This window comes from Heloderma suspectum, chromosome 4 (genome assembly GCF_057233095.1).
Source record: "Heloderma suspectum isolate Gila_16-S chromosome 4, 16-S_ref, whole genome shotgun sequence".
In the NCBI taxonomy this organism is placed as follows: domain Eukaryota; kingdom Metazoa; phylum Chordata; class Lepidosauria; order Squamata; family Helodermatidae; genus Heloderma; species Heloderma suspectum.
In genome coordinates, this window is record NC_139461.1 from 107,622,699 (window position 1) to 107,649,164 (window position 26,466).

At 41.9% G+C, this 26,466-nt stretch overlaps 2 protein-coding genes across 9 annotated transcripts in view; one reads left to right on the forward strand and one right to left on the reverse strand.

The window, feature by feature from the left end:
- The first annotated feature begins 427 nt into the window (after positions 1 to 427).
- On the forward strand, positions 428 to 9,667 carry FAM8A1 (family with sequence similarity 8 member A1). Its single transcript, XM_084850303.1, has 5 exons — positions 428 to 857; positions 4,542 to 4,662; positions 6,037 to 6,160; positions 6,839 to 6,978; positions 8,501 to 9,667. Exons 1-5 carry the CDS (start codon positions 467 to 469, stop codon positions 8,643 to 8,645), a joined length of 921 nt encoding a protein of 306 aa, XP_084706429.1. The 5' UTR covers positions 428 to 466; the 3' UTR covers positions 8,646 to 9,667.
- A 3,666-nt stretch (positions 9,668 to 13,333) lies between these two features.
- NUP153 (nucleoporin 153) overlaps positions 13,334 to 26,466 on the reverse strand; it is a 58,516-nt gene continuing 45,383 nt past the window's right edge. For 4 of the 8 annotated variants that reach the window (XM_084850282.1, XM_084850278.1, XM_084850281.1 and 1 more), the window contains exons 19-22: positions 20,166 to 20,549; positions 18,888 to 19,166; positions 17,071 to 17,227; positions 13,334 to 16,532 (exon numbers count right to left, since the gene is read on the reverse strand). In XM_084850282.1, coding sequence (XP_084706408.1) covers positions 16,448 to 16,532; positions 17,071 to 17,227; positions 18,888 to 19,166; positions 20,166 to 20,549 — 905 coding nt within the window. In that variant the 3' untranslated portion in view covers positions 13,334 to 16,447. Of the gene's footprint in view, positions 16,536 to 17,070; positions 17,228 to 18,887; positions 19,167 to 20,165; positions 20,550 to 26,466 lie in introns of all 8 variants that reach the window. The other 4 variants (XM_084850280.1, XM_084850277.1, XM_084850279.1 and 1 more) reach the window with 1 other exon arrangement.

Sequence of the window (26,466 nt, forward strand, 5' to 3'; positions counted from 1 at the left end):
CACCACCCCCCGCCAGCAAGCCGAGAAGTCTGGGATAAGGGATTGAAATTACAGAGAATCCCGCCTCAGCGCAAGGAACTGACTGGACGACAGGGGCACGTTCACGCCCGCCTCCTTCCTTGCGGCTCCGCTCCCCGCTTCTCTTCACCACTTTGCGGCGGGCGGCGGCGGGGAGAACCTAAGTATTGGGCCGCGACCGCGCTGGGCGATACCACTTGGCACAGGTCGGGGAAGCGGCCGTCCTTATGCGGTGGTGCAGCCCGGCGCGGTCCTTGGCCGGGCCTCTTCCCTCTCCCCGCCCCTCCGCCTTAGTGACGTCCGCGTCACGCGCTGGAGTTGCGTCCGGCCTGTCTTGTCAGGAGAGAGAAAGACGGCACGCAGCGCGGGAGCGGGACGGGCCTGCGCCTGCGCAGCGCGGGCCGCAGGCAGTGACAGGCGCGGCGGCGAAGGCCTTTGGGCCGGGGCCATGGAGGCCCGCGGCGGCCCTGACGAAGAAGGCGCCGCAGCCGCCGGCTCGGAGGCGCTCAGTGCGGGAGAGTACTCGCGGCGCGTGCACCAGTGGCTTTGGGACTCGTACTGCGGGTACCTGAGCTGGCAGAGCAGCCTGGCCGCGCTCATGGCCGGAGCCGCGACGGCCTCTGCTTCTGGCCCGCCCCCCGGCGCCTATTACTACGGCGGTGGCGGCGGCCCCTGTTACTGCCTCCTCGCGACCCCGCCTGCTGCCCCCCCCGAGGCCAGCCCCGCGCCCGCCCGCGCGGCCTCGGCTTGGCAACAGCCGCCGGCCAGGCGCGCGCCCTTCGCCGCACGCGCGGGCCCCGCCCCCGCCGGCTCGCCGCGGGGCCCCGGCCGGCCGGCAGGTGAGCAGCCGTTACTCGTAGGGTGGGGTAGGCGGCCCCGGGGCTGACGGGTTAGGAGCGGGGGCCGGGTCACCGTGGGGGTGTTTACGAGATTAGGCGGTGGGTGGGGGTACTGCCCGGGTAAGCGATAACAACCCTGGGTGAGCATGGCAGGGTGGGAGGGTAGGTTGCTCCTAGGGATGGAGTGCCTTGCAGGCTTCGCGGGGGGTATCCGTTGGGTAAAGGTAGTGGGGTTGGATCCAGATTTACGTTAGGTCCCCCGCGCTGGTGCAAGTGGACTTCTCTGCCCCCTCCTTCCCAGGGCAGCCTCTTCAGCCCCCGGGATCAGGGGCAGCCCATCCATATAGCCGAACGAGGTGGCGGCCTAAGGTGCCAAGTTAAGCGGGGCGCCAAATTTGAGGAAAAAATACAAGTAAAAATGGAAATTTTGTGTCTCTATCTGATCTCAGAAACACTGGATGGAGGGACGGACAGATGAAAAAAACCAAATAATTATGATTGTTTAAATATGCTTTAAAAACATTAAATGGAAAATAGGGGGGAAATGTTTCCCAGTTTACCAAAAACCTCAGCCTAGAACTGCCCTGGGGGGTTGGGGGTGCTGATTGCATAGTTCGCCTAGGGCATCAGTTTCTGGCAGCTAGTCTAGGGCCACCCCTGCCCTGAATTTGCTACACAGAGGGTCAGTTTCCACAATCAAAACAAGCCGTGGTAGCTTGTTGTGAGCTGCGGCACATGCCAGATGTGATTTATGGAAGGCTTGTTGTGTCATCCAACCCCGGGCAGCACGGCTTGTTGTGGGGTTAAACAACCCTCAATAGCCCCTGGGCTGTTGTAATTTGAGGGTTGTTTAACCCTCCAGCAAGCCATGCCACCTGGGTTCAGATGACACAATATGCTGTGGCTGGGCGGTGATTATGCATATTGCACCAGGTATGTGCTGCAGCTCACAACAAGCCTCTATGGCTTGTTTAAACTGCAGTGGCGTGTTGTGATTATACAAACCTGGTCAGTGGGCAGGTTCGCACAGTCGTGGAGGGGAAGTAAACCCTGGTGGCTTTTTTCCTCTTCCTGCACATGCTGGTTACAAGCTGTCTAATTAACATAATTACCCTTGCCAGGCACAGGTTCTTGAGACATCTGGCTGCGGTAGTTTAAAAACCAGCCTGAAACAGCAGAACAAGCCATGGTTTTCAAGGTGGTTTGTAAAACACTCCAGCCACTCACTTTCATCGGGTTTGGATGTCATGACAAGCCATGCCCGACGAGGGTAATTATGCTGTGTAGTTCAGATAGGGATGTAGGTAGAGCTTGGGAAGAGAGAGGGATAGGGAACGGTTAGGGTTTGGATAGGGTTTGTGAAGAGACTGACTGTGAAGAGCTAGAGACTGACTAGGATTTGTATGTATAGGACTGAAGTGGAAAATAGGTGTATGTCTGGGGAGATATAGATATATAGAACCTTTAAAAGTTACTTATTTTCTGTTTAACATATTAAAGCTGTAATTAATAACTATTTATTTTATAAAATCCTATGCCTACGGCTTGTAGCTACAAAAGGGTAAAGTAATAAAGGGAATAATGCAGCTTAGAATAAAAGCCAGTGTGTCCTCACATCTCATGAAATAAAGGTGTTGGACCTGAGGTAAAGGTCATAGTGGTAGTGTTACTGTGTGTAGAGGAAGGTGTTGCCTGCTGTGGGAAAGGCCTTATTGAAGAGGTATGCTCACCGTTAAGTTGGCAGGAATGCCACAGTTACTCTACTGCAACAGACTGACAGTGCAACCCTATACATGTCTACTCAGAAGTAAGTTCCACTGGGAAGTGGGTATAGGACTGCAGCCTAATATGGCTGCTCTTCTGGAAATGTTTGGCGAAGTGGGTATGGAAGGATGCATCAGCTGGGGAAACTGTAATCTATCTAAATTACAATGAGGTAAGAGTGGAGAAAGAGTAGCTGTTCTGCTCTTTTAATTATTCAATTTTTAATCTTCCACAAAGATAGCAGAGAAATTCATTAAACAAATTTAAATCTTCCCTTTCTTTGTTTTCTGACCTAACCCACTTTCCCATGCACTTTCCTCATAATAAACCTTCCCATTTTCAGTTTTCAATATTTTGATACTCAGCAGTATCCCTGAAATAGAGGTATTGGATTTCTCTACTTTTTAATACACAATTTAAAATAATTATGTGGCTTACAGTAAATAATCCATGGTTGGAAATGTGAAAGACCTTACTAGTTTTCACCAAAGTACTCTAGGAACAGTTTCCATATTAACGGATCTCCTTTTAAAGCAACGCTATCTGGAATATTTCATTAGTATAGCAAGGCTCTAATTGGTCCATCAGTAACTCTTTATATTATCAGTATAAGGCAAAAACATTTCAACTCTTCTTAAGCAGAGCCTTGCTGGACCCAATCAAAGTCTCACAAATTCAGCAGTCTGTTTTCAGCAGTTGCTAGTGAGATGCTTCTAGAAAACCTATAGTGTCTTAGGGTGCAATCCTATACATATTTTGACAGAAAAAAGCCCTACTACTCCTAGCATTCATCAGCCGGCATGGTTGGCAGGGGAATGCTTGGAGTTTAGGTCTTTTTTCTGTCTAAACGTACATAAGATTGTGCCCATTGTACAGTAAGTACATTTCTACCACATCAAATGTTAAAAGCAAGTAGCCAATTTTAGATACTTCTTAGAGTTCTGAAGAAAAATAACATTCTCCAAAGTGACAATGAAGAATTAATGTGGCTTCTAAAGTGGAAATAACATTCCTTATTAAAATGCAGTTGAACTCAACACACTGATCTGGTTCGCGCAACATGACAGCCCACCATGGCTTAATTTACCAAACGGTCCGTCATGGTGGGCCGGGCACCCACAGGTGCTATTTTTGCATGGCACCCATGAGTGTCCAGTTTGCCATGGCTTGTCATGTTGGGTAAACATGACAGGGGTTCTTTTGAGGATTAGAGGTAAATATAGCAGGGGTTGTTTGAGGATTAAGCAACCCTCAAATAATCCATGGCATGTTTTAGATTATTTGAGACACCACATAGGCCTGCATTGTCACTGGCTTCTCTTGTGCCATGCTATCCTGGAATTAGTTACGCTACTGCTGTTATAGTGGATTGCAGTAACACCAGACCTTCTTGGATTGGTGAGACTCTCCTGGTCCTTCCCTTACAGCATCTGATGGTCTAGCCCTGCCTAGGATCCTGGCATGCAGGATGCTTGGAACAGGGTCAGCTTGGAGAGCTACTAGATGCTTCAGGTGAGCTGTGGGATGGTCTCAGCTGCCTGTGAATGGCCCTGTGTCAGTACAGCATGGCACAGAAGATGGTTATAATACAGTCCTACGTGGAGCCCCTCTGCACCTTGCATTCCACTTCTGGAGGGACAAGATTGTGCCGTAGGGTTACACAATTAATACAATGTGTTTAAACAAAAATCCATTCAGTCTGTTGTGGTTTCTAGTTATGCCCCCATCTTTTTAGCATGATGCCGATGACAGTAATGTTGCATCAGTTGTAGATGGCTGGAATTTAGTATTTAAAGTGAAATAATATCTAATAAACTGAGATTATAATAAACTGATACATTGTATAGGCTTTTTTCAGGCTCTTCATTTTGCATTCAAGTGTATTATAGTACTGAATAATCTGTTTTTTGTTTTAAACAGGTCGTGAATATATTATTCCATCCTTGGCCCACAGATTTATGGCAGAGATGGTGGATTTTTTTATTCTTTTCTTTATCAAGGCAACCATAATTTTGAGTATTATGCACCTTAGTGGAATAAAGTAAGTTATATGATACATAATGTGACTATAACAGGTTTCACTTCTCTGCTTCTAAACAGCCCATACGCATAGTTCTCAGTGAGGTAGTAAATCTGTGCTCAGGCTGTTCCACTTCAGATTGCAGGTGGGGTTCATGTGATTGAATGCTCTTCCATACCAAAATAAATAAGGGTGCAATCCTATGCATGTTTAGACAGAAAAAATGCCTACAACTCCCAGCATACCCCAGCCAACATTTTCTCTGTCTAAACATGCATAGGATTGCACCTTTAATCTCTGAAAATCAAAAACTAGATGTTAACAGAAGGCTTAGTCTAGTCTTCTCCCTGACAATGCTAGACTTTTAGTGTAATAGTATTTTCCCCCCATAGAACATTCTGTCATATGAGTCCCCAAGTGGAATAGCTCAAATGCTGGTTTACTGCCTCAGTGAGACTTAGGCCTGTGTGTATATGGTAAGAAGTATAACAAAAGTGAATAACAACTTGATTTTATGTATTTGATATACATTTACATAAGGGACTCTCTTCACAAACTGATACCCCATTCCTCAATGGTATGTCTGCCTGGAGTCCTGCTTTGAGGCTGAGCAGGTGCTAATGTCAATGACTGAACAGCACAACAGTCCTTGGGTGTTATGACTAGAAACTTAACCATGAATATTCTTTACATAGAGAAATGTATTTGGCAAATATTGGTAAACTTCCCTTTTAAATTATGAAATAATTGTTAGCTTCTCTTAATGTATTTTTAACCTGGTATATTCTGTTAATCATCCAGCTTGGTTGATGTTATATTGGTTGATATAAAATGTTGAGATAGGTTATTTGCTTAATCATCATCATATTTGTATACACATTGAAATATCAATTATCATGTTATAACCCTTACTGCAACCTTGAGGAGGTTGGGTATTATTATCCCCATGTTGCTGATGTGGGGCTGAAGCTGAGAGTAGTTGACTTGCCTAAGGCTATCCAGTGACTTCATGATGGGAAGGATTCATCCTGGGAATTCCTACATATACTAGCTCTCTTTACTCTGTAGATATAGAATCATGCCGCAGGGTTTTTTTTTAATGAAAGGGAGTAGCTTTTGAAATGTGAAATGAGTATACATTTCCTGCTTTAAGCTGAAATTATTGCAAGAGTAAGTAGTATCCAGTTGTAGTTTGTCTTATCTAAACAGCTGGGACTTGTTGAAATCTAAATGCAGTTTGTTAACACTATTTGCTATTGAATTCTCTGCACTTAAAATGAATCCATCAGCTGAATACTTTTCTGTCAGGAATAAAGGAGTCTATATTTTACGGTGATACTGTCTGTTAGAAGTCTGCAAAGTGCTTATCTTACTAAAATGCAATGTTTAATGCAGGGATATCTCCAAGTTTGCCATGCACTACATTATAGAGGAAATAGATGAAGATACTTCCATGGAAGATTTGCAGAAAATGATGATTGTGGCCCTTATCTACAGATTGCTAGTCTGCTTCTATGAGGTATCCCTAACTTTGCAGTCAGTAGGAAATCCACTGTAGAGATTTTCCTTGAACATTTAACTGAATAGTGACCTGTTATTTTAAGAATGTATGCCTTAACGTTTAGTTAACTTAAAAGATTATGACACAAATTAACCATAAATATTGAGGAGTGTTCAGAAAAGTCATTGACATCTGGTATGAGCTCTCCTCTGTTTTATATCAGGCATCAACACTGGTTTTTATTGAAAACGTATGTTTACTTTGGCTTCCCCCCAGTCATGAGCCATCTTTGTACCATCCTCATGATATTATCATGATAGTATGTGTGTGTGGTTTTTGTTTTGTTTGATCTTTATTCTTTTGTAAACCGCTTTGTGATTTGTTTCAAATGAGGTAGTATATAAATATTGCTAAGACATTAAAAAATGGTATCTATATATGAGTTCCCAAGGTTCTATTACATTCTGACAGAACCAGTGTAAAGCTATGTTGATAGGAACAAGCTTTGTTCTTGATGTCTTGGTCATTTAGTCATCAGGAGTAGGCTGCAGGTTAACCATTCCACCCCAGTGGAATTGTTACACGAGATATGTATGTCTGTTGTTCCAGTTGCATCATGATAGTGTCATTATTGTAGTGTCACATGAGGTATAACATGTTCGCTGGTGACCAATTCAAAATTGCCTCTTCTTTCAGATTATATGTATTTGGGGAGCAGGTGGAGCAACCCCTGGGAAATTTCTGCTTGGCCTTCGAGTCGTGACATGCGATACGTCTGTACTTATTGCACCAAGTCGTGTGTTAGTGATTCCATCCTCTAATGTGAGCATGACAACGTAAGTTAACTTGTTTGTATCACTGGTGTCTGTGCCAATATAGGTTCATCATTTTTTTCCTGGTAATATTGTGTAAATTGATATTTTCTTCTCTGCTGCATTGAGTTTGGGATTAATTTTATTTAAAGCATTTTTCTTCCTCCTCTCAAACCTAATTTCCAGGGCAGTGTAAAACCTAATTAAACTCAGTACAGAGGCTTAAAAAAACTAAATAAACCAACAGTAAACAGAGTTGGTTATAAAAGAGCACCACAAAGACTGTAAAAGCAATAAGGGCGCAATCCTATGCAAGTTTAGACAAAAAAAGCCCTACAACTCCCAGCATGGCTGACTGGGGAATGCTGGGAGTTGTAGGACTTTTCTGTCTACACCTGCATAGGAGTGCACTTTAAAGCATCAGGCAGAATTTATTTCATTTTTGTAGTAATGCTAGCCCAACATTTTAACTTGATAACTCAGTCTTCTTGCTTTCTTGGAGGGGAAGGAGGGACATATTTCCCAAAGAAAAAAATAGTTATTTCTGACTCTCTGAATTGTCTTGAATTTTTTAGGTAACAATAACAAGTGGTTCTTGAAAGGAAGAATGTGTATAAAATGGAGAAATGGGTTTCTCATCTATGACCCTCCCCTCTCTTGTTCTGAATAACTATTCAAGAATCTATGCTCTGCTCTGATCAAAAGGAAGGAATGATCCTAAACCATGTTATTAGTAGTACTCTTCCAAGGCAGAAGGCCACTATAACAGTCACTTAATCTGATCTGACTCATCTTCCTTAGTACCTATTGCCCTGTAAACTTAAGTGATATATTTTGTTTAAAGTGGGCATAACAATGGGAAGAATTGGACAAATCACCTTCTTTTCTAACATATTTTCTTCATACATATTACCTTGACTTTTACTAGTTCACCACTGAGGCATATCATAGAAGGTGCTATGAGCAATAGGTATATCTCTCCTCCGCCCCCTCCCCTGACTTTCTGGGGTGTTCCTACTTCAACTCTGGCAGTTCCATTCGAAATACCATTACCTGTGTTTGCCGTTAATCAATTTCTACTCTACTCTGAGCTTTCCCTATGTGATCGGATTGGCTACAATTAATCAAGAAGTAATTCAGCAGTATTAACATAATTACTATAGCCTCTGAACCATATATAATGCTGTGTCGCAATTTGTGCTTTACCACTGAAAGCTGTGCAAAAAGGTGTTTAATGAATGACAGAAGAGCATAGTAAAGCATAAAATTAAAGTTGTGTAACAGTAAACTAGTGTGAAAGGCAAATGTGGGTATGGAAAGGGTGAATACTTCAAACTAGGAATAATATCCTTGATTATGAGAGCAAAAATAAAATAAAAAATGTCTTAATGAAAGCTGACATGTGCATGTTGGTTCTCAGTAGTGTAGTAATCTGAGAATAATTTGTTTTTTGGTATGACAGTGCTATAGCAATTTTGTACCAGTGCTCAACATTCTCCAGTCTAGACAGCAAACTGCAGCAATGCTATATTTCTTTTCCTTCCAGATCTACAATACGAGCTTTGATCAAGAATTTTTCTATTGCTTCCTTCTTTCCTGCATTTATTACCCTGCTGTTCTTTCAGCATAACCGAACCGCCTATGATATTGTAGCGGGGACAATTGTGGTAAAAAGACATAGTGTCAGATGATACCCAAGAAAGCCTTGATTCTACTGTTCAAACGTGCTGATGAAATCTTGATGACGTCTTGTTGGATTACAGAATCTCACTCCAGAACAGTGCCAATGAAGACATTGAACATTCTTTTTCAAGCAGTTCTATAAACATTGGTGGGAAATGGCACTGGTTTAATTTGAGAGTATTTGAACTGAGCAAGAAAACTAGTTATCTTCAAAAGATATTGGCAGTTTTACAGTAAAAGTGGACTGTATGAGGAATATTAGTTCTACAGTTTGGGTCCTATATCAGAATGTAGATTTATTTTTTATTAACACCTAGACTGTTGTCATTACTGGAGGTAACCAAAGGGATTACAGTGTTTGTGAGGGAAACTATACTACAAAGTTGTATACTCCTATTTTGGTGGACTGCTAAGGGTTTGCCACTTTATAAAAGCCTTATCATGAATTGCTTACACAAGCATTGTATTATTTTAACACTCAAAAGTTTTCTGTAAACATTGTGTTAAATGTCTTGCATGATGTGGATATCTTGAACATAATACAAATCACTGAACATGTCAGATACCATGGGAGGCAAGTAATACTGGTATTAATAGGTAAATATTGGACGCTCTGGCAGTACTACTATAGAGAATTGAAATGATTACAATTTTAATCATTGCTTTGGATAGATGATGAAATATCTGATATCTCTCCCCCATCCCATAAGCTCTTACATAGATTTTCATAAAGACTTAAGCGGTTCTTGTAACAAGCACAGAAAACTTAAACTGGTGCAATTTTTTAAAGTTTTGTTTCAGTTATATTTAATGAGAGCCAAAATAAGCTTGGTGTAAGCATAGTGTTTGGTGTCATTTTGTAACAAAATAGGGTTTTTTTAAAAAAACAGCCAGTTACTGTTGCTAAAGCAATACAGGGAATTTGTGCAACGTTTGATAAACAAATCTAAATAAGGATACTTTCACTTTATATGGTTGTGTGCCTAGATAACTTAAATTATACTTACTGAATAAAGCATATTTTGCATGATTTATTTTTATGTATTAATATTAAGCTTTTATGCCTACACTTCCTCCTTTGCCCAGTATTGAGACATGTAAGGCATATTTTGCACACAGTTCTCCGTAACAACTGAAGGCTATGTTTCTGCACTTTTGGCAAACGTTTATAATAAATATTTTGTAGTAAAGATCACCTGCAGAACATAGAGACCACAAACTGCTTGGATTACTCAAAAATGTGATTATGATGAACAGCAGTTCTATACTAGCATAGAAATGAATCAGACTAGCATTTAGAACAGTTGACTGTATAATTGCTTATACCATGTATAGAAATTAACCTAAATATCTGAAAATGATCTGCAGTATGACTTCCTCTGCACAGATGAGATTGATATAATATAATATAATATAATGCAACAGAAACAAAGTTGTTGAACGAACAAAAAGTTGAGAGACTCAAGAAAATCCCAGTTGTACAAAACTAAAGCCCTTACAAGCTGTTTTACAATCACAGCTTTACAGAATATGTGCTTCCTTCATGCGTATTTGTTGCTTTTTTGTTTTTAAACAAAAACCTCTGTATTCAAGTGTCCTGTGGATTTGCTCAGACTATTTAACACATCACCCAGGTATCTGTAAGTACCACTTGAATTATAGATTTTAATTAAAGAATTTCTAAAATTTCTCAGTACAAGATTTTAATCCAAAACTGATGCCCTCTGAGCATCCCAGAGAGCAAGAAGATATATTGCTCTCTGGGATGCTCATCCCACTGTCCTTTTAAGGCTGTGCCAGTCTGACATGCATCTCACAAAGCAGCATCTCTTAAGACTTACTTATATTCAAACTACTAAAACAAGAAGTAGCAACTCCAAAACACTAACACAGGGCCTGTGGGTGCATTTGATTATTTCAAAAACTCCTGGGATACCACCACGAAGTGGCTGCTGTAAGAGGCATAGCTAGTCACAAAGAACCTGCCCAAAAGACTGCACACAAGGCAGAGGTGGTGGTCTGAACCCCACCATGCTAAACAACTTGTTTGAACCCAGTTTTCAGCATCAACAAACATATTTCGCAGAAGGCATACTGCTTCCCCTACTCTGCCAGCCAACTCATTCTCCCCCCACCCACATCGCCTTTCTCTTTCACACTCTCCAGCTCACCACCCACAGATGCGTGCATGATCTCACAGTCATCCATCTTCTATTCATCCACATTCTGTCTCTTGCACCCTTCCTCATGTATCCACCATCCCTCTTTCCTTGCTGCAAGCACATGAAAAACCACTTTCAGAATCTCTCTAGAAATCCCATAAACTTTCTTCCTAAAAATGTAGCCGCCATCCATTCAGACATATAAGCACACAACCCTCCCCGACGCCCAGGTTGCTTAACAACTAGCTCCCCCAGCTCGTGGTGGTTTCCTGCTGCTCTCCCCTCTCCCTGCTGGCTTCCGTGACCCCCCAGCAGGCTTACCACTGCCTTTCCTAGCCCTTGCTACTGTCTTTAGACCCCCTGCTGCAGCTTACCACACAGAAGTCCCCTTTTCCCTTTCATGCTGGTGTGTTGTCACACTACAAGAGGGAAGGGGCAGCCTGCAGCTGCCTGCTGGCTTAGTTTCCGAAGAATCTCACTGAGCCCCACGCGTGGCTCAGAGGCATTCATGGTAAATGAATATGGCAATGGCTGAAGGCCCTCACTTTGCTTTGAGGCAGTCCCAGCTACTAGTAAGAAATTTTGTTAAATCTTTAAAAAAATAACAGTTAAAAAGGAGGGGCTGGTCACCTCGGGTGTCAAGAAAGGTGTCCAGGGGCACACTAGTCCTATCCCCACACTGGCAAGAATGAAGAACACACAAGCAGCAGAAGTCCCAACTGAAAATCCCATATAAATAAGCAGTGAAGTATCCTGGTGGGTATCTGGTTTGCCAGCCTGCACGAGGGCAGTACTACTCCCCTCTCCCGAAGACTGCAGTCCCCCTCCAGTGAATCAAAGGCTGAAGCAGCTGTTGTCTAAAGGCAGCCTGCTGGTGAAGGTACTCACTTTAGAGTATCTGGTGAGTATAGATACCAAGAGCAGTTTAGCTTCTTACATTTCCACAGGATTCTCTCAGCTCCTCCCTAACTTTATCCACCATCCCCAGCAAAGGCATTACAGCTATAAGCAGCCGACTTGTTGGATCTGAACCACATGGAAAAGAGAATGAGTAGGAACCCTGTTCCAAGAACATCATGCTCTAAATTCTGCAGGATTTTCCTCAAACTGAATTTCAACTGTTCTCTGCATATCACCATTCTGACAGCGAAGCCTGGTGGCTGAGTGTGTATCAGTTTGGAGGTGAAACAAGGGTACCACCAAAAAATAAGCTAATGGTTTATATATTCAGGAGAATTCTAGTATTTTAGGTATATACATTTGTAATTTTAAAACAATTTTCAAAATCCTCCAAAACTGCTTGACAAAGACATTTGAGCTTACAGGATCTATGCAATGTTGGAGGTGTCAGTGCAAGTAGGGAAAGGAAACAGGAGGTTGGCGGAGGGAATTAGAATTTGGGTGGAAGGAAAGAAAAGTAACACCTTTTCCACTCTCTGGACCCATCTCCCCCCTGCCCCCCAGCCATATGGTTTTAAAATGCTGAGGGCTGGGGAAAGCAGCCCTAAACCCTCTACCACTAAATGAACATGGGCTATCTTAGACAAATAGAGTCTCCTGTACCTCAGCCTTCCCCAGCCTGGCACTCTTCAGATGTTTTGTGGACTTCAACTCCCATCAGCCCAAGCCAGCATGGCTAATAGTCAGGAATGCTGGGAATTGTAGTCCAAAACATCTGGAGGGTACTAGGTTATAGAAGCCTGCTCTATCACTGGATGAGCATGGGCTATCAGTCAACAGCTGAAAAACCAGCAGTCAGGCACTCCTCCATTGTGCTTGGAGACAGCTCCAGCTCCGAGCCCCTCCTGCAACAACAGTCACTGCTGAGGCCATCAGGGAGAGGGAGCAGCAGCCCTTCCCGTCTCCATGACCTGCTGAACTTTGCAACCAAGAATCTAGTGCCTGAATGTTTTTTCCTCCTCCCTCCCAATCCCCTTTCCTTTTGTGTTGTTTTTTAGAGTAAGCCTGCAGGCAGGAACTGTCTTCATCTTTGTAAACACCCCCCTCCCCGAGCCTTTTTGGCTAAAGGGCAGGATAAAAATGCTATAGAGGCAGATTACTGAGACAATTTTAAAAAATCCTCTCTCTAGCCTGACACCCTGTATCCTATTAAAAAGAAGTGGGCCAAGTACCTATTTCCTGTGCTATTCCAGAATCCGTAAGACTGGGAAAGGGTTGAGGGTTCTCACAGGAATAGAAGGACAAAGGTTCAGAGGTGCTTATTGTCTTGGATAGTGTACTTAGTACACACTTCCCATAAGATGACTATTGTGGGATTCCAAAGGGTCTTCATGTGTGTCTGGAAGTGCATGTCCTGTCTCCCTCCCCACAACAGGTGTAGAATATGCCATACTGCATGCATCTGAAACCACAATGTACTTGCTATGGCTGAGCTCTTCTGTATCGTTCTTGCAAGCAAGCAATTGAAGAGGGAATGCATAGAGAAGACCTCTGAGCCACTCTACAGCTGGCACATCAATATCTACTTCTCTCAAGTCTGGAACATTGAAGAACTGACTACAGGACTAGCATAACGTTAACCATGAATACTTTTACTGCCTATGGAAAAACAGTGCAGTCCTAGTTTAAGACATGAACACTTCCTATTATAAGTTCTATCAAAACATATCACATGGATGTGGATTAGTTCAATTTTGGTTACAAATTCAAATTGATTGCATGAAAACATTCAGAGATCAAGTATTTTATGATTGTGAAAAGACAAAAAGCTCAGCCAGAAACACTAAACTATGTACAAAGCCCATTGTATTTGCATGTTTATAGGGAATTGCAAGACCTCACACACCCCAAGAATGAAGACAGGAAGCAATAGTAGCAATCAAGGTAAGAGTAGGCACAAGGTGGAAGCCACCAGGAAGGTCAGGTGTCTTTGTGCCCTACTTGAAGCAGTCTGATAGGCTGTATTACTCTTGAGTCTACTATGCCTGCAAAGAGCCAGTCTACAGGAACACCATCAGGTTGCATTAAGAGTTGAAAGCTCACGAAGTTAACAGACCACAACAGGCAATTGCAGAAAAGGGCCACTTTAGCCCCCTTGCCCTGCCCCCCATCAAGCGTTCATCCTTTAGTTTCTCCCTTTATGTAAACCACCCTGGAAATTTCTATTCAAGGGCAGTAGAAATTTCTATAATAAATAAAATAATTTACTCCATAAAGAGCAGGGGCAGGGGGAAGAGGCCTTAAAAATCTGCTCACCCACTTATGGTTTGGAAGCATACATGTTCTCATTCTCTTTTGGACTGAGAGAGGGTTTGGGTGGAGTGGTCATAGATCTCATTTGCAGCCCATCCCACCCCTTAACCAATTGCAAACCAACTGTTGCTCCTCCCTCAGATATTTTTTGGGACTATAAACATAGTAGAAACTAACAACTGAGGACCACTAGATAATAGGCACAAATGCTGAACAGGTGTTAGGTCATCACCATGGTCCTTCAACACTTAGATCCTGTATCAGGGAGTACAAACATGACAAACTACTCTGTTGAGATCTAGGCATAGTTACTTAACACCACTTCTATCACAGAGGCAGGCAGGGTACTACTCTTGTATCCACTCAAGAATGGGAGGTGGTGACTGATCAAAATCCAGCTAAGTACTGACCTGGCATCAGTTACTGTTTCCTAGGTCTTGTGTCATCCACAGCATCAGGCAGGAGAGAATCCTTTGGTCCTGGGGAATCCACTAGTCCCTGCTGTCCCAATTCTTTTTGCAAAGGCAGTGGAAGAAAGAAAAATAAAATGAAAAGCCTAGCTCCTGAAACTAACAATGTTGGGGACTCAGTGAATCCTGAAATATAACTGTTTAGAAAACAGAGCTTTTGCCTCACAGGGTAGATCAGCACCGCTTTCCTTATCAAATGGGAGAGAGAGCAAAACACCCTCCTTCTGCTATCTAGAAAGGAACATTTCCCATCACATGCATCTAATTACTCCATAATCTGAAGTGAATGACAATTTAGATGCTTTTTCTAAATGCAAAAAAGTGTTATTCTAAGGCAATGGCCAGTTCCTGCAGGACTCAGATGAAGGAGCCAAGGATGATGACAAAGAGAGAGGAATGGGGCCTGTGGGAATAATGAAAAACCATGGAGAGTGGTTGCTAATGCAGCAGCTAGAGGAGAACCCAGCATGACAGTGCTTACCCAACTCGTTGAAGCATGTAAGCTTAAAAATCTACCCTTGAGGTGGAAGGGGAAAATGAGTGGCACTCCCTGACTAGAGCTCTAAGATGTTCCAAAACTGGTTCTGTGCAGATGCAGATCTGCCTGTGCAGCTCTGAAGACCAAAGAAGAGTCTGTTTTGACCAAGCTTAGGCTGCCAATCAAATTACTCAAGATCATCTTTTTCTTTGCTGCTGAGTTCTTGGCAGTAACACTTAATTTTAACCAATATATTCCTGTCCCCTGTTTATAGGTTTTTAATAGGCGTTTAGGATTTCAAGTTAAAGTGCAGCCAAATGCTCTGGGCAATTGTGCTCAGCCCTCTGGCTGGGACAGTCAGGCACCCTCTTATTTCAACAGCATAAAATACACATTTAATTTATATTGCTCAAGGTTGCTTAAATAAAGATGCATTTGAGATAAGACACGTGCCTGCATTAAAGTTCACACAAATGTATTTCATAATTTTTATTGATGGCATTTATCCCATGGTTTAACATGTTAATTATACTGTAATAAACATGGCTTTAATATTAAACTTTTCCTTATTATCCAAAGTCACCAGAGTCCATTTCCGTAAATATAAAAATATATACTTAACACTTTGTACAATACTGGTTTTTGGTCCAAACAAAAATGGATCAGAAAAGCCAATAAACTCACTTTAAGAATTCCCAATTTTAAAGGTTTTTTAATGGATTTAGGCAACTTTGAATAATGAGATTTACATAATAAAATCTGAGACAATACTAAACAAAAATTTGCTGAAACACACAAAATTAAAATTTCAAGTTCACAGATTTGTTATGCCAAAGTACATAGAGAAACAGAATTGTATTTACACATTTGTTTCATAATAAAATAATGAAAAGGCGAGACGGGTGATAAGGAGCTGTAAGAATGAAAATAGAAAGGGCATCTAGTTATTGAATGAAGTACTACTGATCTAACTAGTCCTTAGCATGGACCATTCTTTGATCATTCTTCCTCTATCAGAAAATTTTAGTGCACAATACACGCAACTCGCTCACTTCACACTTACATCATCAGCACAAACTCCGTAAAGAAACCATTCATTATCCACATTCTCTACTCTATACAGACTCCCCCTCTCTGATATAATTACAATTCCGAGGTGTCAGTAAACGCAGATGAGCGTACAAAGTGGTGCAAACAGAGGTATTATACGAAGCCATTCGCTGTGCAGGCTATATTTATATCTATAGCCATACCATGCCAAGTCAGTGAAGAAAAACTGCTGGATTCTAAGTAGTTTTGCTCTCAAGATCCTCCCTGCCACCAACTCTAATTATTTTTAAAAAACTACACGGGGAGGAAAAAAGCGAGCAGAGTTTAGGCAGACCTGGCTTCAGCTAAACCCAGCATGAGGTACAATTCAGTAATTGAACAATGCAGGGCAACCAGCTGTGGTAAGAGAGTTGCTGTCTGTAACAATCATTAATATTTTATTTTCTACGTCTAACAGCCGTCTTTATCTTCCGACCAGACACTGAAGATCCAGATGCGGAGAATATATTTTTCCCGTTATTCCTGCTTTAGGGGGGGAAAAAAATCAAAAGTAAGGAAATTAGAATATGTCTGAAACTTCTTCATATTGTAGAACAAACATGAAAAAAACACAGTAAAAAATGCCTGTGGCATTAGTTTCCCAGTTCTTTTATTAAGGACATCATTTCTAGAGATTATGCCTTTCACTTAAGGGAGTCTCAATCTGAACTTCTACTTCAAGGATAGCAGCATGCATATGACAGAGCTGAAAGGCTTAATGCCATCAACTTCAAATATTCATTGTTCTGTGCATAAAATGAACATTAATGCATTTGTAATAGCAACAACTATAATGATCTTTAAATTCATAGTGCATTTGTACATTCGCTTAATACAAATCACCTTTCTTCCTACGCATTGCTATTTAATAGCTTGGTACGATAAGCATGTTACTGAAAATTACTTCCATGCCAAGGTAACATGTGCACGGAAGCGCTGCGTGGGATTACACAGCTCCAAAAAGCATGGATTTTAAGATTATACTGTGACAATCTACTGAAAGTCCTTAACCCCTTCTTACCCCAGGTTAAATGATGAAGGCTGGGTGAATGAAAATCCAGAAGAGCCTGCAGACTGTGCCGGAGTTGCACCAGGAGCTGCACCAAAGGTAAATACTCCTGGGCTGTTGCCTGTAAAGTTGAAACTAGCAGTACTACTTCCAAACTGGAACACTGGACCTAAAAGGGTAAACAGTGGACCTTAATCTCTCAAGAACCACTGGATAGGTGATTACAGAGGACTATCAGGCAAGTACAGTGGTTGGCTCAGTACTTATAGCTGCATTCCAGAATAGGATCCCGAAATTATCAACAGCAGCACCATCTGTCTTTTAGAGCAACCGATGTGCTAGTTTTCACATCTAAAACGCCAAACCAGTTAAGACCACATATTTCGTCAGCAAGAGCTCCCAACGACATACAGCAAAACCTTTTCTGAGAACTAGGAGAGTTCATAATTAGTTTCTAATATGGAAAAAGTAAAAAAAAAATCACATTGGGTATGTCCAAGTCCACAGGCACATGTATCTTTTTGTATCCTAATTCTCTCAAAATGTATTCCACACTATGCTACACTTTTGCAACTATCATTGGATTGAGCAATAAACGTATTACTTACTATGTTACACAATGTATCAGACAGCTTATATCCTAAACATTAGCTCATTGGATGAGATTTTGGTTGAAATGGTTCACAAAGTATAAAGCCATGCATTTTCAGAAAACAGTAAATTATGAAAATAAAGTAGGTTTTCTGAATAGGTCTTGCAAACCAGAGTAGGGATGTCAGAGGAATCTGTTGGGGGGTGTGTGTGTGTGTGTGTGCGCGTGCGTGGAGTTCAACGAGTTCTCCTAGGTTCACACCCCCAGACTTTGTTCCGGTTCCCACTGTGGCACCCAACGTGGTCTGCAGCAAGTTGGGCCAGTTCATGGATTTTCCAGGCATTTTGTGCACTTTATTTCATAGGTTTCGTAATTTGCATATAATTCATTTTTGTGTTTGTGAGCTGAGGGGTTTCCCCCAAACTCTGGAAATTTCTGAGCAATTTGCACCAATTACAGCTGACTGGTGCAAATTGCGGTCAAATTTGCGCAAATTGCTCAGAAATTCCCAGAGTTCAGGCAAACGCCCACAGCTCAGTTCACAAACGCAAATACAGTCGTACACACTGTGGAACTCTATCGAGTCAAAAAAGAACTGTATTTCCCAACAATGGACATCCCTAAATCAGAGTGCTTTTTTTTTTTTTTAAACAGCCAAGGTTTCTCTGTCGCTATATAAATGTTGCATGTCCCTATGTTCACTATCCCACTGTTGTTTTATTTGATCAAGACTGTCAATTTGCCTTTAAGACAAAAATTCCTAAACACAGACTAACAGGAACATTTTAATGTTTATAAATACTATGTCAACTATTCACTTGGTTAGTGCCTCTGTGTAAAAGGGATTCTCAAACTAGGAAATTACTTATATTAAGTGCATTTATTTATTACATTTCTATACTGCCCCACAGACAAAACTCTCGTATTGATGTTTCAGCATCTGACCCGACCTTTCATGGAAACTATATTTATAGTAAAGTCAACTCATACCATTTGAAGCACAACTGTAAATTAGTTTTGGTTTCTAAGATTTTAATAATGTTAAACTTTCCAAATAGTTACTTGCTTCCAGAATTCGGCATGCAAATTTTTTATTTTATTTCAGGAGGCACTCATGACACTACAGAAAGGTTAATATGAAAAGAAGATTGAAAAAAAGGGGTAGAACAATCTAAACATAGTTCTTCCATAGGAACACACCAGGCTACAGCATGAGACCTGTAGGATTTGCACTTACCAGAATTAGGAGCTGTACCTGAGCCAAAGCCAGGCTGTTGGCTGGCTTGCTGTCCAAAGACAGGAGGCTGTGTACTGCTTGACACAGACCCAAAAGCTGGAGGCCCAGCCTGAGCGCCAGCAGGAAATAATGAAGATGAGGAGAGTGATCCAAAGGTTGGAGCTGTGGGTTGGCTGGATCCTTGGCTTTGACCAAATGTTGGTGTCTGGCTGGTACCAAATGCTGGACCAGTTGCGGGAGCTGAAGACCCAGAGCCAAACACAAATGAAGAGGAGGACCCTAGAAAAGCAAGTGAGCAGGATAAACTTGGGAACTGCACAATAGTTAAGAATCTAACCAGTCAGAGAAGATTCTAGTGTAAAGTAGGCTTTTGTTTCTAATGATATCTTTCAGCTGTTTTTTAATCATGCTGGAGATACCTGACATGTTCAATAACTGTGCCTGCTGTTTTTACTAATGTGGATTTGCATTAGCCATTTCTGCAAAGGGTTATTGTGAGAAATACCCCCTCCTACAGGTGCATTGGAACACATCCCAGTAAACTCCTCCCTACAGCTTAAAAAGCAGTGCACATATGAAGCTTTTTAAAGGACATTACACTACTGCTTAATGGGAGACAGCAGCCCTTGATTGAACTTCTAAAGTCTAGAACAAATGCACACACATGTAGCCGCTGTAACACTGCACTCCATTTCTGTGATTAGAGCCAACAGTGGTGGCAAGCAGAGGTAGAAACAAGGGGAATGTAGTGGAGACATTAGGCGGCAGCCAGTTGAGGTCAAGCGTGGTGGGAAGAGGAGGGTGCAGAAAAGACTTGGGTGAGTGAAGAGGGTGAGGAGGCGTTTTCAGAACTTACACTGCTTGATTAAAATATATTACAGCAGCATTTGAAGCACAGGGGCCCATCAACAGAATTAATTCAGATGGTGTAGCACTGTGCTTAAGAAAATGATCTGTGAAATCAAATGTCAGCACAGCCATTAACACAATGGGTAGCCTTAGCAAAGCTTCTCTCTCTCTCTCTCTCTCTCTCTCTCTCTCTCTCTCAGTGCTTTGGAAAAACACTGTATAAATATTACATATTATCTTATTTCCAAGAGTCCTCTGTATTCGTTACTGGAAATGCACAGCCACACCACTGACAGCTTGTAGATTCAGCCTTCATATATTTCACTAGTATTTCAGAGCTCTCTGTGCGTTTTCCAAAGCAAGTATTTGGAAAGCTGAATGTCTTCAATGTACACCCACAAAGCTAATCCCTCCACGTTTCGAGCATACCTGTAGGAGCTGCTGTTGTGGCAGGTGCTGCAAAACTGAAGCCAGTGTTAGCTGCGCTGTTAGCGGTGGCTACTGTACCAAAGAGAAATGGAACAGGGGTGCTGGTACTGGAGGTGGTTGCTGGTGGCTTGCTCTCTTGAGAAAACCCAAAGGACTGTGATGTACCGGAGTCAGAGGGATCACCAAACGCAGAGCTGCTCACGGTGTTGCTGGCCTGCCCAAACAAAAAAGTCGGTGGAGGATTTGAGGAAGAGGTGCTGCTGCTGCTGCTGCTGCCACTGAATATGCCGCCACTGCCACTGCCACCAACAGAAACACTTGGCACAGGTGTGTTAGAAGAACTAGAGCTCAGGAAACTGAACGCAGGCTTTGCTGATCCCGGATCTGAAAGCAAAAGTAACTAAATTAGTTTAGAAACAAGAAATGAGGATACAAAGTAACGATGGAGATGGAATATTCCTTCCTCGGTAGCTGTAAAAACCAGGAATGAACCTGTGGATCTTAACTGGGCAACTTCCAAACGTTGGAAGGACAAATTTCTGTAGTTTTACAGGAATAAGAGTCAACTACCTCATTGCTTGGCAAGTAAAGAGCTGGTTTCTTGATGCTGCAAAGTCATAAAGGACTTCAGAGATCTATGTGCAAGGTTCTATGAAAACGTTCTGCTAGGAATTCTGCAAACATTCTGCATACATGGCATCATGCAGTTGTGTGACATAATGGCCTGGTTCATATATAATGATATCAGTCTCATGATACTTGGTTTATTAAACTGAGAACAAGCGCTGTATTCGCATGCTTCCTCCCCTTGTCTCTTATGTGCTATAATGAAAAACTGCTGGGCTCTGTTAGGAAACGATTTCCTGTTATGTCTGAACCAGGAAACTGTGTTTTAATCTCCGGCTACGAACCAGGACATGAAACGTCATTTCCTGGTTTCCAGACAGACATTAAACCACAGTTTCTTAGTTCAGATATAAACAGAGAACTGTGGTTTAACAAATCCTAGAAGTGTTGCATTATGGTGCACAAGAGAAGGGGCAGAGGAGGGAAGAGGGGAAGGGACTGACCAGGCACAACATCCATTTTAATAAATCACAGTTAATTCGACTGAGATTGTAATCTATGAACTGGGCCAATGCCTGCACTGAGGCATGGGACTACACTAAGCTGTTCAATTGCCACCCACTTTGCAACAAGGTCTGCCTGTTTTGTGTGATGTGAAAGCAGGCTCATCATAGTTGTGGCCATGTTTCTGGACATGATCAAAATCGGAAAAACCTTGGCTGAATCTTTCAGCTGCTCTAGCAACATATCCTAGTGGCATTCAGCAGAGGCAAGACACATATGAGGATTGTACAGGGTCCCAAGTTAGCTTATCTTCTTATTCTCAGATATCTTCTTTTCACTAATGTTCTTGCCCTCCTCCAGCCTTTGTTGATAAGATGTTCCATCTCCCAGGCCTCTTGTTGGTCTTCCTGATCTCTCTCCTGCGTTCTGCCACTTCTTCTTCATTCCCTTGTTGCCTTTATTCCATCTCTTCCTGATCTTTCCTTGCTTTTACATTTATCTTGTGCCACAACTCTTGATCCCACTCCTCTTCATGTTTCTCCTGAAGCTCTTCTGTCTGTAGGTCACATCTTGAATCTTTCCTTACTGTCACATTCTTCCTTTGAACATACTCTCATCTCTTCAATTCTTAAAAAACAACACCACCACCAATCCTCTCAACTCTCTGTAGCAGAGGGAGATAAGATGGGAAGCAGTGCCATTCCATCAGCTCAACTGAAAGACCAGCTCCATCAGGCTCCTCCTGTCCCTGAACTATTTCTGGCTGGTCATTATAATTACGACAATTTAATTTTGACAATTGTTGCCCGAGTTTGCTTTTTTCCTCTTTCTGCCCTGTCTTTTTTTCCTTTTGTGTCATATCCTTTAGACTGTAAGCTTACGGCCTTGTCTTGTTTTTATTGACTGTATGTAAGCAGCTCTAAGAAACCTTTTGACTGACAAGTAGGGTAGAAAAGCCTTAAATAAACAAATAAATTCATACCATTTCCTAGGTATCTTATTTTCCTCCTTCCATTTCAAACTTTTTCAATGGGCATTTTTTTGCATCATCTCTCTCCCCTCTGCTAATTCTATTTTTGACAGTTTCAGTCAAATTGCAGTTCCATCCTTGTTACTTTTATTGGAAAAAATACACTAGAATTACAAATGATGACCTAAGAGTCTGCCTCAATGGCGGTTGAAAGAGAACTGAGGGAACAGGCAGGAACCTGCTAGGGACGTGTGCGCTGGGACTGAGGGTGGGGGGTTCTCGCCAAAAATTCCTCAGCTATAGAAGGTTTCCGAATGAGGCTCCACACAGGCACAGAGTCCATCTGCATGATGCACAGAGACCATGAAGAAGAAATGCAAGATACTCAAGCAGTGCTATATAAATGTGAGGCGGGTTATTGCTAAATCCCAGGGCCCCTTCCATGTCAGTTTTTAACACTGTTGATCATGCTAGTCTTCTCTGGGAAATACAGGAGTTTACCAGCCAAAACGACTGCTAGGAAGCTGGCGCTTGATAGGCTCCACTGACTTGTTCCACTCCAGAAGTGCTCGTGCGGCCTAGTTTCCGGGGGTTGTGCTATCAACCATTAGCTTCCCGTTGCGCTAACCATCATTCCCACTAGCATAAGAGCAGTGTTGCATACTGCCCTCGGTTTCCATGTTTCTGTCTTAGCTTGGTTAAGGTCTTACCTTTTTATTATTTTCACTATTTTCTTTAGTCATCTTTACTCTTCTTCCTCTCCTTTACTCTCTTTATTCCTCTTTATATATAGGGGCCCCTCAGTGTCCTGATATAGGTCTAATGTCTTTACCATATATATTCTTCCTCTTGCTTTCCTTATCGATGTCTTTTCCCTAAACTATCACTTTTACCCTAATGACTTACAACTATATTTCTCTGCTCATGATCTCACTTCTTCTCTAAGTACTTCTGCTTGCCTCACTGGATATCCCCTTACTAAAACTACCTAAAACCAAAGCCACTGGTTTTCCTCCTGGCTCTTCTTTCTTATTCTCCTTTCACGATGTTATTTTTTTCCCCTTTCTTCACATTTACATCTAGGATTATTTCTCAGTTTATTTCCTTTTCTTCAAATCTAATCACTAAATCATGCCATTTTCAATTCTTATCCCTAAAATAAGTCTTTTCTTTCTACCAATGCAATAGGGACAGCTTTTCATTCTTTGATTCTCAATCATTGTAATGTTCTATATTCTGGTCTTCCAGCTCCCGCTTTAAAAACATTTGTTCTCAATTCTTCTGCTCATTTGATCTGTTCTGCACATTGCTTTGACTATGTTTTCCCCTTGTCCAGTTTCTACATTGGATTCCTCTTCCATCTTGTATCAATTTTAAGCTGGTACTGAACTTTGTGTCTTCATTCTCTTGCTCCTTGCTATCTCTCCCCTTTTAATAAACAATAATAATACAATAAATGCAACACTTGATGTTCTGTGATTTCCCTAACTCTAATTATTTAACTAGGAGTAACCTAGCTCCTATGAAATAATTCATTCATAGTTACCTATCTGTGAAGAACTTCATATACAGTTTATTCATGTCACATACGCTATTATCCAAGTATGTTTCCTGTTCCAGTTTTCTTACTGTCTAATGGCTATTTGACCAGTCAAAAAGCTTGATCAACTCACTGGTCAAACAACACTTCATCAATGTATTGGTTGAACAACAGTCAAGTATTTAGAGAATTAATTTAGCAGAGCTATGACAAAAGAAGGTATTTATGCCAATGACAAAAATTAGTTAAAGGATGAAAAATAAATCTGTACTGTAATCAGTTATTTATAGCCAACTATTTTATGCATATGTAAATGCGTGCCAACACTGTTCAAGAGATGGAAGAATTCTTAGCTATTTGGAACTCCTGGAACAATGCATACGGTTATGTTCTATTATTCTATTTATAAACCACCCTAAAAACTGATGTTGAAGGACAGTATAGAACTCGATAAATAAAATAAAAATAGGTTTTCTATTTAACATACACTCAGCAACTACAAAATCCTAATGGCATTCTCTGCTATGTGGAATATTTAGCTAGATAATAGGTGGCCAATTGAATATTATCCCAATCCTAATGGTGACTATCATTTCTTATAGCTTGCTATTAATTATCTCTACATAAGCCATTTATCACACCTTAAGGCTATAAAATTCAAAATCTGAAATGACTGCTATTCCATAATTAAAGCACATCTTCAAAATTCACTTTAGATATTTACACGTAAAACAGTAGCCCAGACTTGGTGACCTCCAGGTGTGTTGGACTGCAACCCCCATAATCCTCGGCTAGCCTGGTCATTGGCTGGCTGAAGATAATGGGTGTTGAAGTCAAACGTGGGGGCACCAGGTAGGGGAAGGCTGCAGTAGCCAAACACCACTAACTCTCCTCAGATTAACTTAAACTTATTTGCGCTTACTGCATTCTAGTTAATAAAACCACAAACGTTAGTATCCTGAAACATTTTTACTAGCTTGCAGGGTGGGGACTGGCAGAGGTGGGACAGAGTGCTGCATTGCTATGCTGGGTGTGGAGGAGGAGATTTCCATCCTGTAGCAGTCCACTTGGTTTTTATGCTGGGTTCAAGGAGAGACAGAGCTCTCCAACATTCCTCTGCCAGTCGGCTCACTCAACCACATGCAATTCTTGAATACAAGGTTGGACTACTGTCAGAATTTTTACCTAAAATTATGGTAGCCAATTTGGATGGCTTTAAAAGGGGGTTAGACAAATTTCTCCCCTTCATGGATCACTGCCTTGTTGTGGCGAAGGGGCTTGCGTAACTCAGTGAAGCCATAAGCTATGCCGTGCAGGGCCACCCAAGACGGACAGGTCATGGCAGAGAGTTCTGACAAAATGTGGTCCACTGGAGAAGGAAATGGCAACCCACTCCAGTATTCTTGCCAAGAAAACCCCATGGAACGTATCACAAGGCTAAAAGAGATGACGCCGGAAGATGAGCCCCTCAGGTCGGAAGGTGTCCAATATGCTACTGGGGAAGAGCAGAGGGTATTTCCAAGTAGCGCCAGAAAGAGTGAAGCGGCTGGGCCAAACCCGAAAGGACACTCCGCTGTGGATGTGTCTGGCGGTGAAAAGAAAATCCGATGCTGTAAAGAACAATATTGTTTAGGAACCTGGAATGTCAGATCAATGAATCAAGGTAAGCTGGAGGTGGTCAAACATGAGATGGCAAGATTGAACATCGACATCTTGGGAATCAGCGAACTCAAATGGACAGGCATGGGCGAATTTAATTCAGGTGACCATCATATCTACTATTGTGGGCAAGAATCCCTTAGAAGAAATGGAGTAGCACTCATAGTCAACAAAAGGGTGGGAAAAGCAGTACTGGGGTACAATCTTAAAAATGATAGAATGATCTCAGTACGAATCCAAGGCAAACCATTCAACATCACAGTAATTCAAGTCTATGCCCCAACCACTGAGGCCGAAGAAGCTGAGGTTGATCAGTTCTATGAAGACCTACAACACCTTCTAGAACTAACACCAAAAAAAGATGTCCTCTTCATCATAGGGGATTGGAATGCTAAAGTAGGAAGTCAAGAAATCACCGGGATAACAGGCAGGCATGGCCTTGGTGTACAAAATGAAGCAGGACAAAAGCTAATAGAGTTTTGCCAAGAGAACATGCTGATCATAGCAAACACTCTTTTCCAACAGCACAAGAGGCGACTCTACACATGGACGTCACCAGATGGCCAATATCGAAATCAGATTGATTATGTCCTTTGCAGCCAAAGATGGAGAAGCTCCATACAGTCAGTAAAAACAAGACCTGGAGCTGACTGTGGCTCAGATCATGAGCTGCTTCTTGCAAAATTTCGGCTTAAATTGAAGAACGTCGGGAAAACCACTAAACCGTTCAGGTATGACCTAAATCATATCCCTGATGAATATACAGTGGAGGTGAGGAATAGATTTCAGGGATTAGACCTGATAGACAGAGTGCCTGAGGAACTATGGACGGAGGTCCGTAACATTGTTCAGGAGGCAGCAACAAAATCCGTCCCAAAGAAAAAGAAATGCAAGAAAGCAAAGTGGCTGTCTGATGAGGCTTTACAAGTAGCTCACGAAAGAAGGGAAGCGAAAAGCAAGGGAGAAAGGGGAAGATATACCCAACTGAATGCAGAGTTCCAGAGAATAGCAAGGAGAGACAAGAAGGCCTTCTTAAATGAACAATGCAAAGAAATCGAGGA

What these genes read in the sequence shown, in the direction of transcription:
- FAM8A1 (XM_084850303.1), top strand. Translation starts at nt 467, where the DNA reads ATGGAGGCCCGCGGCGGCCCTGACGAAGAAGGCGCCGCAGCCGCCGGC. An exon ending in TGCTAGTCTGCTTCTATGAG is followed by an intron (nt 6,161 to 6,838) that starts GTATCCCTAACT and finishes CTCTTCTTTCAG; the next exon opens with ATTATATGTATTTGGGGAGC. An exon ending in TCTAATGTGAGCATGACAAC is followed by an intron (nt 6,979 to 8,500) that starts GTAAGTTAACTT and finishes TTTTCCTTCCAG; the next exon opens with ATCTACAATACGAGCTTTGA.